The sequence below is a fragment of the Stigmatopora argus genome, chromosome 1, assembly GCF_051989625.1.
Source record: "Stigmatopora argus isolate UIUO_Sarg chromosome 1, RoL_Sarg_1.0, whole genome shotgun sequence".
NCBI classification, from domain to species: Eukaryota; Metazoa; Chordata; class Actinopteri; order Syngnathiformes; family Syngnathidae; genus Stigmatopora; species Stigmatopora argus.
The window spans coordinates 4904028-4922596 of record NC_135387.1 but is presented as its reverse complement, the minus strand read 5'-3'; the positions used below and the strand labels follow the sequence as shown (position 1 = coordinate 4922596).

General features: G+C 40.4%; 2 protein-coding genes across 7 annotated transcripts in view; both read left to right on the top strand.

Annotated features, from left to right (window-relative positions):
- Positions 1–7558, top strand: part of bmp7b (bone morphogenetic protein 7b) — a 42910-nt gene extending 35352 nt beyond the window's left edge. For all 5 annotated transcript variants that reach the window (XM_077621268.1, XM_077621191.1, XM_077621116.1 and 2 more), the window contains 4 exons: positions 2217–2420; positions 3396–3472; positions 3555–3665; positions 6670–7558. In XM_077621268.1, coding sequence (XP_077477394.1) covers positions 2217–2420; positions 3396–3472; positions 3555–3665; positions 6670–6819 — 542 coding nt within the window. In that variant the 3' untranslated portion in view covers positions 6820–7558. The remainder of the gene's footprint in view (positions 1–2216; positions 2421–3395; positions 3473–3554; positions 3666–6669) is intronic.
- A 1293-nt stretch (positions 7559–8851) lies between these two features.
- Positions 8852–18010, top strand: irf10 (interferon regulatory factor 10). Of its 2 annotated transcripts, XM_077603089.1 has the most exons (8): positions 8852–9236; positions 13084–13279; positions 13360–13436; positions 13753–13810; positions 16113–16184; positions 16251–16637; positions 16740–16858; positions 17074–18010. In XM_077603089.1, exons 1-8 carry the CDS (start codon positions 9060–9062, stop codon positions 17131–17133), a joined length of 1146 nt encoding a protein of 381 aa, XP_077459215.1. In that variant the 5' UTR covers positions 8852–9059; the 3' UTR covers positions 17134–18010. The 2 variants fall into 2 exon arrangements, with proteins under 2 accessions (XP_077459215.1, XP_077459204.1); XM_077603078.1 differs by having other exon boundaries at positions 16113–16637.
- Positions 18011–18569: the final 559 nt, after the last annotated feature.

Genomic DNA, 18569 nt, shown 5'->3' with positions numbered 1-18569 from the left:
TTTATCTTCTTTATTAGCATTTAAACAATTCTTATATTAAATCATTCATTTTCCAAACCGTGTAAACCTCACAAGTGTCATGGGCGATTCTGGAGCCTATCCTAGCTAACTATGGGCAACATCGGTGCCCAGCCAATCGCAAGACACAAGGAAAGGGACAAACATTCATGCTCACACTCATACCTAGGAGCAATTTAGAGTGTTCAAACAGCCTATCATGCAGTGTTTGGGAAGTGGAAGGAAACCCGGAGTACCTGGAGAAAACCCACGCAAGCCCAGAAAGAAGAAGCAAACCCCACACAGAAAGGCCAGAACCTACTGGGAATTGAACCCTCGATCTCAGAACTTTAAGGCGTCTAACCACTGCACGCTATTTTAGTTTCCTGAAGGTGAATCATTATGGAGAAAAACTGCATCATGCCCCGCCACTGTCGGTGATACCAGCAACACAGTTCACAGAAAGTATGTCATGTTATCAGATTTTTCAGAATGGGTTCTCATTGCCAGACTTTTACGTTAGTCTTTGGAAGACATTGTCAACAAAAAGTGTTGATTACAAGAGCGTGATTAACAACACGATCTCTCAGGCCGGCAAGATGTTACATGCTTTGCAAGAAAAAACAGATGCTTTCATGTAAAAGGAACGAACGAGGAAACTCTGAATGCACGTTGAAGTGCTCATGAGGGTTCCGGGTGAGCATGTGCAGACAGGCACAAAGGACGGTATGCCGGCAGCGACAACTAGGAGCCTTGATTTACCACCAAACGGTGATCAAATGCACATTCTTCTGTGCAAGCGCAGGGCGACACGCACTTGTGCCACACAAAGCACACAGACAAAAAAAATCGAGGCCTTGATGTTCACTGCCTCCTCTTGAAATGGGAGTGAGGTAGAGGGTAGTCAAGGGCCAATTCTAGAATGAGAACTTTAGGTGGTGCTGATATACCAGGCAGAAAAGAGAACATTCACTGTTGTGTGCTTGTAACATGTATTTATTCATATATGACAGAAAAGCAAAATACGTGGTAAAAGCCTATCTAAGACAACTATGGGCAGCAGGGGGGGAACACCTTGAATCGGTGGCCAACCAATCGCAGCGCACAAGGAAACAACCCTTGAATTGACAATTACAGCGTGCAGTTAAATGAGTTAACAATTACAGCGTGCAGTTAAAAAACAAAAAAATCAACAACAACAACAACTAGTTTCTCTCTAACCAATTTAAACATTTTATGTGTCAGAATGATGGTTATTGAGTGGCAGAAGTTCATAGAACTTTCACTAAGCCGATCGCAAGGCACGAGGAGACAGGCAACCATTCACGCACACACTCATATCTAGGGGCAATTTAGAGTGTCCAATCAGCCTACCATGCATGTTTTTGGAATGTGGGAGGAAACCTGAGTACCCAGAGAAATCCCGCACAGGCCCGGGGAGAACATGCAAACTCCACACAGGTGGATCGAGCTGGATTTGAACCCAGAAACCAGGAGTTGTGAGGCCGACCACTCGAGACGCCGAGTCGCCCTAACTGTTGTTTGAAAATATATATACAATGACATACCATGTGGCATAACAATGCATTACAATGTCATGTACTGTAATCCCTTGATCATCGTGACTTCAATTATCGCAATTTTTTTCTGCTATTAATTATTAAATTTTCTTTTACTTCAGTGCTGGGTCCTAGTAGCAAGAGTGGCTTCCGCTTATGAGTATATATATATATATATATATATATATATATATATATATATATATATATATATATACATAGCCTTGATTTACCACCAAACGGTGATCAAATGCACATTCTTCTGTGCAAGCGCAGGGCCACACGCATATATATATATATATATATATATATATATATATATATATATATATACATATATATATATACACATATATATATATATATATACATATATATATATATATATATATATATATATATATATATATATATACACATATATATATATACACATATATATATATATATATATATATATATATATATATAATTAATTTTAAATTTCCCCAAAGCAATTTGCCCCCACCCCCCTTCTCCACTAAATGCCACCCTAGGCAAGCACCAATCTCGCCTATGCCTGTGTTAATTAATTTCTAATGACATTACAAACATCAATTTAGAATAAATCAAATTTCCAATCTGACTCTTTTGTACTCTTCTTTGTGTCATCACCTGTAGGAGACAGCATAAACCCACGCTCAGCAGGGCTGATAGGTCGGAGTGGACCGCAAAACAAACAGCCATTCATGGTGGCCTTTTTCAAAGCCACTGAGGTTCACCTGCGAAGCATTCGGTCAGCACAAGGAGGTTCCAAGCAGCGTAACCCGAATCGCTCCAAAGGGGCCAAGAGCCAAGAAGCCCTGCGAATGGCCAACATTGCAGGTAATGAATTTGTTTTTAAAATTGTTCAAGGCGAAGGGGCAAAGTAACATAACTGTTGTTGCTCGATGGAATAAAAACCCTTTTTTGCTCATTGTAAATTCTACACGAATCTCTTTGCAAGCAGCAGACAACTTTAATTGTATCACATTCAAATTAAGATTTAAGAATTAAAAGGATGCCGAGTGCATAAACTATTCAACACAGCCTATTGTTTGTCTTGCTCCCAGTTGAAGCTAGGAGAGGTGAATAGTGATATTACGAGCTGCAGCAATTTTTTTTTTATTTGGCACTATTATGTTTTACAATGTATCCGTGAGGAAGCCTGCCAGTTTGCCCATTTTTTTCAATCAAATTATCTAAAATTCTGACTATAACAAATCATAATTATGCATGAGAAACATTAGTAACATTTAAACTTCACAAAACATGCAGTCTATATTTCATGACCTTTCATTGGAGGTGCGAGAGGATTATGTGAACTGCTGAAACATTAGAACGTAATGCCAGAGCTTTAAGACTCCCTTGGCTATCTTTGTTTATTTACACAAGCATTACAAGAGCAGTTGGGCCCATGTTCCCTATGAGGAGGTGAAAGACTTTTATGGTGGAGCACATCTGGGGTGTACTGTGGGGCAACCGGGGCCACAAACACATGAGCCTATTTGGAACTTTTTCAAGCAGCTTCCCTAAGTGGATGATGAGAACCATTCGCTCATGATCACTCACAACTTGAATCCTTATGGGGCAGAAATGCAGCACAATCAGTGCAGCAATGTTTGCCAGATTATGAAAAGGAGAGGGTTGACATTTTAAAATGTAGCTGTCATTTGCTGATTCTTAAAGCTGAGCTGGTCGGCAAAGGATCTGGGGGGGTGATTTAGGATTGTGACTGTTGAAAGGCTTGTGCTTGGTTTTGGACTTTTTGTCCTAATTGTTTTTTGAGGATGTCAAATGTCTCCTTCTCTTCTTCCTCAGAGAACAGCAGCACTGATCAGAAGCAGGCGTGCAAAAAGCACGAGCTGTACGTCAGCTTCCGAGATCTCGGGTGGCAGGTACAAACTCTTCACACCAATTGTCATGTCTCAATCTTCCTCTGTTTCTGCTTTGTAAATGAAACTCGTTCCTTACCCCCAGGACTGGATTATCGCCCCTGAAGGATACGCAGCATACTACTGTGAGGGCGAGTGCGCCTTCCCACTCAACTCCTACATGAATGCCACCAATCATGCCATTGTGCAAACACTCGTGAGTTATTATGGTCTACTAATCAAATTTGTCAAAGGTCTCAATCTCAAAGTCAGGGGACAAGATATCATGTCCCCTTTTTGTAAGTAAAAAGTAAATACGTAGGGCGGCCCGGTGGCACGAGTGATTAACGTGTCGGCCTCACAGCTCTGGGGTCCTGGTGCAAATCCAGGTCGTGTCCATCTGTGTGGAGATTGCATGTTCTCTCCGGGTCTGCGTGGGTTTCCTCTGGGTGCTCCGGTTTCCTCCCAAAAACATGCATGGTAGGCTTGTTGGACACTCTAAATTGCCCCTGGGTATGGGTGTGAGTGTGGATGGTTGTCCGTCTCCTTGTGCCCTGCGATCGGCTGGCCACCGATTCAGGGTGTCCCCCTCCTCTGGCCCGGAGACAGTTGAGATTGGCTCCAGCACCCCAGCTAACCCTAATGAGGATAAAGCGGTTCACAAAATGAGATGAGATGAGAAAAGCAAATACTGTGCATCACCGTAATGTTTCTTTCAATGAAATGAAAATGTCAGACTAGCTGATGGTGTAGTGGTTAACTCGCATCACTTTGGTGCGGGCAAGTGTGGGATTGACAATTAACTGACGACCAATCTAGGATGTAGTAGTTTGCCTTTCGCCCGCAATCCGCTGGGATAGGCGCCAGGAACCTTTGCGAGAATTATCATTTTATGTTATTCGAATAAACGGTAGAACGTACATCTTCATACAAATTCCTTTGAGTTGATGTTTATTGTCTGTTGATTGGAAAAACCTTTGGATGCTCTTTGGTGGTAACCGTTATGATTTTTCAAAACTTGAATAGTTTTATGCCCTGTGATTGGCTGGCAACCAATTCAGGGTGTCTCCTGCCTACTGTCCGTGGTTTGCTGTGATCGGCTACAGCACCGCTTGCGACTCTTTTTAGGATAAGCGGTATAAATTATGAATGAAATAGTTTTAGAATTAACCAAATCCCAAAATGTTAAAGTATTAAATTTAATGAGAAGTTTGTTTGTGGATTCCCTGTGAGCAGATGTAATTATATTTCTTATTGATCTTTTCTTTTATCGGTATATAGGCTCTGTATTTATTTTGTATGTGTTTCCCCACATCTCCAGACAATAATTCGTGTATGGCAGTATGAAGGAGCAATGCAAAATATGTAATGAAGAATTGTTGATAAAATAAAATAAATGTAGATAGAACATCTATCAGCCTCAATGAAAGAAATTTAGATAGAATTTCTGTCAACCTCAAATGATTGAGGACGAAAGTAATTACAAAATATATCCCTCCTTTTTTTGTAATAAATAAATGTTTGCCCTTTGATTTTCTTTCAACCAATTTAGCATGGATCCTGCCTACTGCCCATAGTTAGCTAGGATAGGCTCCAGCACCCCGGCAACCCTCGTGTAGAGAAGCAGCACAGAAGATGAATGAATTATCTCATCTCATCTAATCTCATTTTCTGAACCGCTTTATCCTTATGAGGTTGCAGGGGGTGCTGGAGCCTATCCCAGCTGACTCCGGGCCAGAAGCGGGGGGACACCCTGAATCGGTCGGTGGCCAGTCGATCGCAGTGAATGAATTATTATTATTGTAATTATTTTTTTTATATTTACAGTTTATATATACACAGTGGTACCTCGAGATACGAGCTTAATCCGTTCCGGGACTGAGCTCGTATGACAAGATTCTCGTAACTCGAGCGGAAGTTTCCCATTGAAATGAATGGGAAACAAATTAATTTGTTCCAACTCTCTGAAAAAAACACCAAAAACAGGATATTGGATTGGAAAAAATGTTTTATTTCTTATAATTCGCCATATATTGACAAAGTAATAAATAACAAGTGGTTTGATAGTAATAATGTGTTTAATAGGAGTAAAATTAGACACATTTCGCGTAGGGTAGAGACAGCGGCATACACAGAGGCGGGGGGGGGGGGCTGTTCGGGGCTGACTTTATCCACGGCAACGCCGCACTCGTGTAAAACATGTTTTATTTCTTCTAATTCGCCATGTATTGACAAAGTAATAAATAACGAGTGGTTTAATAGTAATAAAATGTGTTTAATAGAAGTAAAATTAGACGCATTTCGCGGAGGGGAAGGGAACGTCACACACGGAGGCGGAGGGGGGGGGGCTGTTCGGGGCTGACTTTATCCACGGCACTCGTAAACGAACAAACAAATTTAAATTAACTTGGATTAATATATACAGACACTCAACGTTTAATGTAACTTCACACAAAACTGAATTCTAATTTAGTTTTAATCTTTTTTTACCTTTGTAACGGGTTGGCCCCACCCCGACGTTCCGCCGGAGCCTTCAAAACGAACGCATCAAGAGTTGTTTGGAACTTGCCGCTTCCCCGTGTCTGATTACCGAGTGTACATATATTCCAGATCTTTTCTTTGCAAAACTCTGCCGATCCATTGTTGTTTACCTGGTATGTAAATGTAGACCAAAGTGGGGGGAAAACGGGTATGGAAATGCAAAGTCCGCCCAATGCTTGTAGAAAGATTTTATACACGAAAGAGATGCAAAAAAAAAATGCCATGGTCACCTGGCTTGGTCGCATCACGAAATTTTGACCGCATCACGGGCGAATTATTCGATCGAAATTTCCCTCGTAAGACGAGCATTTTGTATGACGAGCGGTCGTATGACGAGGTACCACTGTATATATATATATATATATATATATATATATATATATATAAATATATATATATATATATATATATATATATATATATATATATATATATATATATATACATACATACATACATAAATTTTTAATGATGTTAGATGAAACAAAAAATAAATCCACTACTAAGAATGTTGAATATTTTACTTTTTAAACAAAAACAAGAATAAAATCAGTTATTTATTAATTCATCTCATTCACTCACAATGGAGTTTGAGACTTCAGATTTGTGAACTGTGAACAGCATGTTGAATTCTCACCTTCTGAAGGAGACCTCTTAATTTCTCTTATTTCTTTACACAGGTTCACTTCATCAACCCAGACACAGTTCCTAAGCCTTGTTGTGCGCCCACGCAGCTCCACGCCATCTCAGTGCTGTACTTTGACGACAGCTCCAATGTCATCCTCAAAAAGTACCGCAACATGGTGGTCAGAGCTTGTGGTTGTCACTAGAAGCTGTCACATTTTCACATGTGAGCACACGCAAAGCACACACATGCACTAACTCACAAGTAAGCAGGTGCAATGCTGACAATTCCATGTGTGTAAAAAGCTCTTGTTCTTCTTCAGACTTGTCTCCAAGTAAACACTGTGCTGTGTGCCTGAAATGAAAATTTTGATTACATGCACGCACACACACATGCGCACACACGCACATTTGTGCTTTCTACTGTGTATATAAGACATTTTAAGCCGTGTAATCATTTGCCATCAACAATCCGCTTTGTTTTCGGTTGTGTTAGTTTCTTCTTTTGATACATATAGTATATAGATATCTTACGAGAGAACCTGGATGCAAGTTAGGACTTATAACTGTAAGAATAATATGTAAATAATGTTGTCAAACAAAACAAAGATTGTATTTATTTCCTTAGGTGTTAATCAAATGGGCGTGTTTGTGACTCACTGCTTTCTCTTTTCACACAAAAAACTTTGAGCTGAAAGTAAACTTCATTGTGACTGACCAACCAAGGTGTAGCTCACTTCTCGTCTGGATGCTTAAGCATAACATGAATAAGACGTGAATATGTGCACACTTCTCATGGGAATGCAGTGCAATGAAAGCTGCTATGGTATGAGCATGAAAAATGTTTTCACATTGTGTCTAAAAGAGAAGTGGGGATTTTTCAAGCAGCGTTTTGTGCTCCGGACATGGTCATGTTTTCTGTTGTAATAAAGCTGTTATATTCAAGATGTTGTGTTTTTGGGGGAGTCGTCAAATATTGCAAATCAATGTGCATTACATTCGTCACAGCAGGCCGTTTATTTTATTTCATTTTTTAATTCATTTGTTATTTATGGACTTTGCTGACTTACAAATTATGTGTCTGAGGGATATTTCTTTATTAAAAGTACAATTATGTTAGTGATTGTATTTTGCAGCGCCCTGGCCTAGAACGATTCCTCATATTTATATTTATGTATTTTTTGATGGACAAAAGATAACAGACAATCTTTGCATAACATTTTTAATATTATTTCTTAAACTATTGTATCTTTAAAAGCATATTTGAGACCAATGAAGGATTAAATAGGTTTGGTACAGAAACAGTAAACGGAAACATAACAATCCATAAAATGAAGAGTGATGGAAAAAAATATATATATATATAGCGGCCCGGTAGTTTAGTGGTTAGCACGTCGGCCTCACAGCTCTGGGGTCCTGGGTTCAAATCCAGGTTATGTCCACCTGTGTGGAGTTTGCATGTTCTCCTTGGACCTGCGTGGGTTTCCTCCGGGTACTCCGGTTTCCTCCGACATTCCAAAAACATGCATGGTAGGCTGATTGGACACTCTAAATTGCCCCTAGTTATGTGTGAGTGTGCATGGTTGTCCTTCTCCTTGTGCAACACGATTGGCTGGCCACTGATTCAGGATGTCCCCCGCCTCTGGCCCGGAGTCATTTGGGATAGGCTCCAGGACCCCCTGCGACCCTAATGAGGATAAAGCCGTTCAGAAAATGAGATGACATGAGTTACACCACCACCACACCTGAACGTTTGATTAGGAAGGCACTCTTCCGCAAAAAAAATGTCTTTTCTCTTTGCAGGGAGCAAATGGGCTCCACAATGCCCTCTTATGGCCAAACCACAGAGTGCGTCTGTCTAAATTATGTTCACGTATGTCTTTTTCCTATTTGTAGTTATGGTATCTGAATGTGAAACCTAGTAAACAGTAATCTATATTTTCTTTTTTCAATCATTATAATTTAAATTATTATTTTAAAATTATCTAGCGTCTTTTGGTGGTTGTTTCTTCCAAATAACAGACCCCCACCGCGCTGAACGCGCACTTGTACTGTGTAATAATCTGAAATAATATCATACTATTATCAAATGACCTATATTATCTCCTTGTTGTGGCGCAAAACCACTTTTCCTTATAGTACTCATATTCTATCTGCTAAATCTGTTTGGAAATGTTAAAGGTCGTTTCTGTGAATGAGAAACCGAAAGTCATTGCTCAAAAGAACTTTCGCTTTCTGTTCGTGCGCATAGCTGCACTGCTCTTGAAGTCTTGATTACTTTGTCATCTTTATTTATTTTCTTTAGTCAACTTGACTTTGTTAGCTTTTTTTTTTACATCTGGCTTCTTCATTTACCACTACGTTGGAATGTGGTTATTCTAGCAGGACGCGTTGTATTTTTTTTAAACCGCATTGGACCGAGAAACGTGGCTACGAGAGGAGTGTGATGAAGAATAAGGAAAAGCCGAAGTCTCAGTTGAAAGAGTGGCTTATAGCCCAGGTAGACAGCGGTGCGTATGAGGGTCTTTTTTGGGAGGACAAGGGAAAAACCATGTTCAGAATTCCCTGGAAACACGCAGCCAAGAAGGACTACAAAGAGACGGATGATGCTGCTCTCTTCAAGGTGATCAACTTTCACCTTTATTACACAACTAGTATATTAGCTTGCGACTCTACTATAATTTAACTACTTCAATGATAAATAGAAAAGAATAGTTCGGGGAGCGGAGTGTGGTGTTGGGCATAATTCCGGATTACCTACCACACACTAGTCAAAAGCATTCACACTAGTCAAAAGCTTCTTCATTTTCTGAAAAGCTTTATCCTCATTAAGGTCGCGGGGAGTGCTGGAGACTATCCCAGCTGATGTCAGCCCAGAGACGGGGGACACCCTGAATTGGTGGCCGGCCGATCGCAGGGCACAAGGAGACGGACAACCATGCACACTCACACCCATACCTAGGGGCAATTAAGAGCGTCCAATCAGCCTACAATGCATGTTTTTGGAATGTGGGAGGATACCAGAGTACCCAGTGGAAACCCACACAGACCTTGAGAGCAAACTCCACATAGGTGGACCGGCCTGGACTTGAACTCAGCACTCCCAATGTGAGGCTGACGCGCTAAACATTCATCCGCTGGGCCGCCCTTAGGGTGCTTGGACGATTCGCCGAAAGACTTTTCGCTGACGGACGTTTCGCTGACGGACGTTTCGCTGACGGACGTTTCGCTGATGGACGTTTCGCTGACGGACGTTTGGCCGAAGCGCTCGCCCCGCCCCGGATCGTGTGTGTACATGTTTTTCAACCTCGGCCCGCGGGCCATATACGGCCCGTTACAGATAACATTCATTTAGGAATAACAAGGGCATGTACTGCCCCCCGCTGGACATATTTCTAAATACAAGTACGTACTACAATGTGCTGCCAATTTTTTAATATTTTTTTATTTTATCCTTGCTTTTAAAGTAGTAGCCAGTTGGAGATTACGCAGAACAGTACGTGACAGAAGAAATAGAGAAAATAAAGTAGTAGTAACAGTAAGTACTACTGTAATGAAATTGTAAATCCAGAAATCCTACTCCAGAAAATTTACACCAGCATAGAAAACGTTGAGATTAATCTTTGCATTAAGGTTCTCAGCAAATTGTTTTGAATATATATTTCCTAAAATAATGGGAAATTATTTAAAATTAAACTAGAAGTAAAATTGTGTTCCATGGCATTTCCAGGTATTGTTCTCCAAGCCATCTAGTCTGTCCAAGGCACTTAGAATTTCACATAAGTCTTCTAGTGTTGTTTTTTCTCAGTGTCAGACATCAATCCCCGGCTTTGATAAATTACATTGCGTGTCCAAATAGCTACTACTTTAAAAGCAAGGATAAAATAAAAAAATATTAAAAAATTGGCAGCACATTGTAGTACGTACAGTGGTACCTCGTCATACGACCGCTCGTCATACAAAATGCTCGTCTTACGGGGGAAATTTCGATCGAATAATTCGCCCGTGATGCGGTCAAAATTTCGTGATGCGACCAAGCCAGGTGGCCATGGCATTTTTTTTTTGCATATCTTTCGTGTATAACAATATCTACGAGCACGGAACGATTAATTCAGACGAGTTTCTCATACGACCAGGAAATGCACAACGCGTGGGCAAAAAGAGGGCTTTCTGGGTAATGAAGTATACTCGTGCACACAACACCCATAGGCAATGGCAACCTTTCTCAGAATAAAACTTCATTACCCACAATCAATACGTGGGTAAGCTCAACTATTGTATTTCCTGTTATTCTTTCTAAGGAAAGATGCTCCCGCGATCGTTCTTTAAAGACTATTTCTCGTTGGCAAGTGGTCGTGCGTTATCCTATTGTGATGACATTTGTATGCGACATTATCGAAATATTTTGAAGGGTAGACAAAAACAAACAACTCTTGATGCGTTCGTTTTGAAGACTTCGGCGGAGCGGCCAGGTGGTGTCAACCCGTAGAACTACGTAAGGTAAAAAAGATTACAACAAATTTAAAATGTAGTTTTGTTTGAAGTTACATTAAACGTTGAGTGTCTGTATATAGGTATCCAAGTTGATTTAAATTTGTTTGTTCGTTTACAAGTGCATTGTTGCCGTGGATAAAGCCCCCCCGAACAGCCCCCCTCCGCCTCCGTGTATGCCGCTGTCTACCCTCCGCGAAATGTGTCTAATTTTACTCCTATTAAACACATTATTACTATCAAACCACTCGTTATGTATTACTTTGTCAATATATGGCGAATTATAAGAAATAAAACATTTTTTTCAATCCAATATCCTGTTTTTGGTGTTTTTTTCAGAGAGTTGGAACAAATTAATTTGTTTCCCATTCATTTCAATGGGAAACTTCCGCTCGAGTTACGAGAATCTTGTCATACGAGCTCAGTCCCGGAACGGATTAAGCTCGTATCTCGAGGTACCACTGTACTTGTATTTAGAAATATGTCCAGTGGGGGGCAGTACATGCCCTTGTTATTCCTAAATGAATGTTATCTGTAACGGGCCGTATATGGCCCCCAGGCCGAGGTTGAAAAACATGTACACACATGATCCGAGGGCGGGGCGAGCGCTTCGGCGAAACGTCCGTTCCGTGGACTGTCCGTCGGCCAAACGTCTGTCGGCGAAACGTTTTTTGGCGAATGGTCCGGTCACGCGCCCTTAGTCAAAAGCTGTTGCGTGTAATAGTCAAAGACGCTCACATTTACTAGTAGTCAAATGCTCTCACACATAATAGTCAAACACTTATACATGCCACTCAAACCATATATATTGAGTTTTTATGCATGCTGGTGACCTTTAGCTCACTGGCTGCCATAGATAGCGCTAAACGTAAAATCAATTTTGACTGTGAGAGACTGCCCAGTGCCGTTTTGGCAGAGGTTGAAGCAGTTAAGGCTCTCATACGTATACTGAGAACATCTTAAAAACGTGAATCAAACAATACACTGTGGGTCACATGGGTGCTGGAGCCTATCCAATGGCCATTAGGCAGGCCACTCCCTTAATTGGTTCCCAGCCATTCGCAGGGAGCAAGAAGACAATCAAATATTCATGCCGCACTCACAAGTAAGGATATTGGCGTGTCCAATTAGCCTACAATGCATGATTTTGGGATATGGCAGAAAACCGGATAAGCCTTGGAAAACCCACACAGTCACGGAGAGAACCTGCAAACTCCACATAGGGAAGCCTGGGCCCAAGGTGGAACCTGTGATCTCAGAACTGCGAGGCAAATGTGCCAACCACTTGTTCACCATGCCCAAACAGCATTAATGTATTTATTTTTAAAAAACATCAAGCCTTTTGAGCAGCGGCCCGGTGGATGAGTGGTGTGGGTGAGTGGTTAGCGCGTCGGCATCACAGTTCTGGGGTCGAGGGGTGGATCCCAGGTTGGTCCTCACTATGTGGAGTTTGCATGTTGTACCCGAGCTTGCATGGGTTTCCTCCCACATCCCAGAAACATGCAGGGTTGGCTGGTTGATCAATCTAAATGGCCCCTCGGGGTCAGTGTGAGCATGAATAGTTCTCCATCTCCTTGTACCCTGCGATTGGCTGGCCACCGAGTCAGTGTCCCATGTCTGATGCCCATAGTTGGCTGGGATAGGCTCCAACACTCCCTGCGACCCTTGTAAGGATAAGCAGTTCGGAAAATGAAATGGAAAAAAAGCCTTTTGAAAGATAAAGCCCCTATTCCACGGGGGCCTGTAAATGTCTGGGAAATGATATCTTATAAAACGCTGCATTAGCAGACCCAATTAATGCGGTTTAAGTTTATATATACACTGAAAAATAAAGCAAAAGCCTCTGTCTTTAGCACTAAATCTGTCTCTTCTTGAATAAAATAAGCGACCAATTGCACATTGTCAAACATTTTTCGATTTAGTCAACACCATACCTTAACTAATTAACACTGTATTATCATGTCTCTATGTGTGTTCAGGCCTGGACTTTGCACAAAAGCAAAGACAAGGTGGGGCTGGACAGGGACAACCCCACTGTGTGGAAGACCCGTCTGCGATGCGCACTAAACAAGAGCACAGACTTTCAAGTCGTCCATGAACGCTGCGAGCTGAATATCCCAGCACCTTACAAAGTTTATCGCATCCGGCGCGACGATGCAGAAGCCTCCTTACTTGGTAAGCAGAATATTACTCGATGTGCAATATTTAAAATTCTAAGTGAGTATAGCAGGGTCTCCTACTTGGTTATTTTGCAGGGCGACCACAGAGAAAGAGCCAGATGGTCATCAAAGTTAAGACATCACCCAGTAGCCCTGATTTCAAAGGCAAACAGGTGAAAACTAACCAAACAAACATCACATAAATTTCGCCATTACATAAAAATGACAAACAACCTTGAACTTTCCCAGCCCAAACATAACCCAAACTCTAAGTAAGATGTCCATTGGAATGATGTGTAATTATTTGGCAGGGATAATTCTCACAGGAAGAATGTGTCTGAAAAAATACAAAAGTACATTTGAAAATATTCATGTCTTTGCCCAATGATGTAGCTATGGTCACACTGTAAGGCAAATGAGCGCTATCGCTTGCTGGAGTTATCTTTTTGGTTTCACAATTTATACAATTTTTTTGTTGTTGCTTAAAAGGAAGCAGCTCAAGCTTGCGAAGAAGAACAAAAAAAAGAAGAAAAACAAAAACAATCCCGTAAGAGCATCACTCTACAATCACATCTACAGAAACACACATATCATATCTTAAGGTGGAAAGGTGTCCATTATTGGATAGTAAAAATAAGTACGTATTCAGAAAGTGAATATCGAAATGAGCGTAATACAGAACTTCCATCTCCTAGAAATTTAATTATCAGTTGGATGTATTGCACATTTTTTAATGCTAAAAACTAGTGTGTATTGGTCAATTTCTTAGTAGCATTAATCATATTATTAAATAAGTACTTAAATTGAGTAATTTTGACTGGGAGGGGCAAATTAACATTTGTTCATTCGTTCCTCGCAGCCAACTGTATTGGACGTCTAGCGCTGTCAATGACGGCCAGTAAGTGAACTTTTGGGGGCCAAAAATAAACCCACATGAGATCTAGGTGTCTTGAATGTGGCCCGCTAACCAAACTGAGTTTGAAACCCCTGTCCTATGGAAAATAATAATATTTTGCTATGATTGTAGGCCAATGCCACAGTCTACAGGTCAGGTGTACACAATCAAGAGGTGTACAAAAGCTTTTAAATAGGGCTAAATTAAATACAACTGAAAACATATAGCAATGCACATTTAGATTAGATTAGATGAGATTAAACTTTATTCAGCCTGTACTTAGGAAATCCACTTTGTTGCAGTAGCAAGGTGAAAACACAGACACAGGAAAAGACATTGTAAACTTAAATAAGATAAATAAATATATAAGCATGTTACACGAAAAATAATGTATATATATACATATATATATATATATATAAATACATATATATACATATATATGTATGTATATATACATATATATATATATATATATATATATATATATATATATATATATATATATATATATATATATATATATATATATATATGTATGGGCTGAGTGGTTATGTTACGGCCACGGGAGACGTCGCGGCGAGGTAGGAGAGATTAGGACCCAGTCGCGGGGAAGCAGGTGAGGACAAGGCAAATGGTGCTCATAACCAAAACTTTAATAACTTACAAAATAGCAAAGACTAATGAAACGAAACATGAAACCAAACCGGATTAGGGAAAACATGTGGAATCGAGGAGCAAGGTAGCGTGGATGCATGGTAAGGGAATTTAGGCCGACGATCCGACAATGACATTAAAGTCAGTGGGGTTTAAATAGACACATCAGGGACTAATTTCGAATCACGCGCAGCTGCGCGAACACAACGGCAAGGCAGGAGGGACAAACGAGAGTCGGGAAAAACAATAGCAGGCTACTCCTAACAGGTTAGTGCGTCGGCCTCACAGTGGAGGATCTGGGTTCAAATCCAGGTTGGTCCATCTGTGTGGAGTTTGCTCCCCGGCCCTGCGTGGATTTTCGGCGGGTACTCTGGTTTCCTCCCACATTCCAAAGACATGCATGATAGGCTGATTGTGCACTCTAAATTGCCTCTAGGTATGAGCGTGAATGTGAGTGGTTGTTTGTCTCCTTGTGCCCTGCGATTGGCTGGCCACCAATTCAGGGTGTCCCCCCGCCCGCACCCCCCATGAGCCTAGTGAGGATAAAGCGGTTCAGAAAATGAGATGAGATGAGATATAAATAAAGTGAACATAATGACAGAGGTGAAAATGGGCACAAGTGGTGTTAACGTTCAGATTTAGCATTTGCTTGTGTTTACTGCATGGTCGATACATACCTGAATCATGTGAATGATCATTAAAGATGATATGACCAATGTATTTAAATAATTAAATTTATGGACAGAAATAGGACGTTTTGCATCTACTGCCACATATAAAGGTATTCTCGTAACTCGAACGAACGTTTCCCATTTAAATGAACGAAAAACAAATTAATTCCTTCCAACACTGAAAAAACACCAAAAACAGGGTATTGGATTGGAAAAAAATGTTTTATTTCTTCTAATCGCCATCTATTAACAAAGTAACACATAACTAGTGGTTTAATATTACTAAAATATAGTGGTGTGCAGTCAGGGCCTTCAAGGCCTTCTCTGATGGCCTAAGAAATATCTGAATCATATATTATATTTTGTCCATCAATACTTTATATTTATTTAAAAGTTAGTAGTCCTAAAAAAATTAAAATAGAGGAAGCAAGTGGAAGAAAAAGAACAGACAGAAACTAGGAAATTTTAGTGAAGCATTCAACCTCACCTATTGCTCATCAGTTTAAGGATACACAGCTTTCTAGTTCATTGGGCACTGGGAGAGAATAAAAGACAAGGAGCTGAATATGATGCTCATTATTTCCACCTTACCGTAAATGATCTAATGATGGAACATATGTGTTCAGAGTTGATAGAGAAAAGAAGTGACTCTCCAAATGATTCTTTATTGACTTTCTGCACCTCTGTACACATATCAGGTAAGGTTGGTGGAGGGCAAATTGCAAGAATTGAAAAGCCTGCTAATTTGAATGTTGTGCTGACAGATTTTCGAATGAAGGTGACTATGTTGTACAGTGGCCAAAGTGTGGTCATGTGCACCACCAAGAGTCCAGACGGGTGCTTCATCCTGCAGGGATGTGTATCTCTAGGCAGTGAGAGTATATACGGGCCGTGCTCTGCACAACAGCTCTCTTTCCCAGACCCAAATAGCCCTCACATGCCATCATGCCTGGTGGAAGCTACAAACCAACTTCTCAGCCATCTGCAAAGGGGTGTACTCTTATGGGTTGCCTCTGATGGTGTGTTCATCAAACGGTTCTGCCAGGGAAGAGTGTATTGGAGTGGCCCCTTGGCCCCACACACTGACAGGCCTAACAAATTGGAGCGAGAGAAGACATTCAAATTACTCGATACATCAGCATTTCTCAACGGTAGGTGCACTTTATTTTCCCTACGTTGAACATCACATTGGTTTGAAGAAAAGCCATGGAAAGACAGGATGTTGTACATTTTATATATGGCATTTTTTTCAGATCTTCAGAGTTGTATACAAAGAAAGGGAACAACTCCTAGTTATAAGATTGAACTGTGCTTTGGAGAGGAGTACCCAGACCCAACTACGCCAAAAAACAAAAAGCTTGTCATACTACAGGTAAGACAAAACTCTGGCACCCTATTGTGACTTAAAAAAAACTTGCAGTGATGTTCATTTGTTGAATAAACGACATCTTTGCCACTTCCATACTATATATTTTTTATATTAAGCAAACAACCGCCGTACCTCGATATATATGTTGTACCTACAAATACAAGTAGAGGTCGTTGCAGAGCTGATTGTGGAAATCACTAACCTTTTGCTTTGCGCAGGTGGTGCCCATGTTTGCAGTGGATCTGCTGCAGAAATTCCATTTACTGATAAAAGATTAAAGAAAAATATAATGAAATACTGACAGTCCTGCCACTGGTTTTGAAAGTCATTCAAGCAATTATGCTGTTAGAAGCAAACATAACCTAAAGTGTAGATGTCTTTATTCACTGTCACGCAAGATATGTCCCATCAGAGTTTGGTAAGGGGAATTAATTTTTTTAACCTATAAGTGAGTTCAGTTTAGATGGTTTTTTTGGTTCAAAATTTATTAAGTTTTGTTGTGTGCCTATTTTACTTTTTGGTTATATGAAATATAAATGCAACCACAGAATGGAAAGTAAGTCCAGGTTGGTACACCTGTGTGGAGGTGTGTTCTCCTGGGTCTGCGTGGGTTTCCTCTGGGTTCTCCGGTTTCCTCCCACATTCCAAAAACATCTATGGTAGGCTGATTGGACACTCTAAATTGCCCCTAGGTATGGGTGTGAGTGTGCATGGTTGTCCGTCTCCTCGTGCCCTGCGATTGGTTGGCCACCAATGCAGTGTGTCCCCCGCCTTTGGCCTGGAGACAGCTGGGATTGGCTCCAGCCCCCATCATGACCCTAATGAGGATAAAGCGGTTCAGAAGATGAGATGAGAATGGAAAATGTGATGACAAATAGAACTGGAATTCATAAACTCCTCATTTCAAAATCAAAATGTACCTGTTGAGATGCAATATGTGTTAAGTGAGGTGACTCACCTTGAAGAGGAAATCCTCCACTGAATTTCATGACTGTCTAAAAAAAAGTGGTGGTTGAATTCAAATTTTTCTTGTGAAAAGAGCAAAAACATTCTGTAACGGAATAATCATTGGTCAAAAAGTTGTCCTTGACTGTGGTGTGCTGGTACAATCCAGCAAAAGTCAAATGATTAGAATAAATTACCAGTGTAGATAAATTCTCTGAAGCTTTTTTCCATTTATTTCTAGCGAACATCATATAACAGATTCACAATTTTAAAAAATATACATTTGTAGCTATGACATTTATTAACAGGGATTTTGTCACAAGAACTAAAGTGAAAGACTGTGCTGAATCAGAGATACCCGTATCAGAGTTCAAAATATTTTCATAATTTTCTGTGCTTTCATACATACATATATACATACATACATTCACACACATTCATACATACATACACACATTCATACACACACACATTCATACATACATACACATACATGCATGCACGCACACATACTACATACATATTATATACTAAATATTACAAACATACACACACACTTATACATACAGACATACATACAGAGACATACAAACATCATTAAATGAAAACACAGGTATACAGTAGACAGGGGTCAAGCATGGCCAAAAAGCATCATTTTCCAATGTGTTATTAGCACCATTACTCTTCTACCTTATTAAATCTTTTCCACTATTCAGCTTTTAATGCAAAAACAGTGTGTAGGCTGTGGTACACAACTGTCCGTCTGGAC

Coding starts and splice junctions, on each gene's coding strand:
- irf10 (XM_077603078.1), top strand. CDS start 9,060: ATGAAGAATAAGGAAAAGCCGAAGTCTCAGTTGAAAGAGTGGCTTATA. Junction 13,437..13,752: donor CTGATTTCAAAGGCAAACAG/GTGAAAACTAAC, acceptor GTTGCTTAAAAG/GAAGCAGCTCAAGCTTGCGA. Junction 16,859..17,073: donor AAAAGCTTGTCATACTACAG/GTAAGACAAAAC, acceptor TGCTTTGCGCAG/GTGGTGCCCATGTTTGCAGT.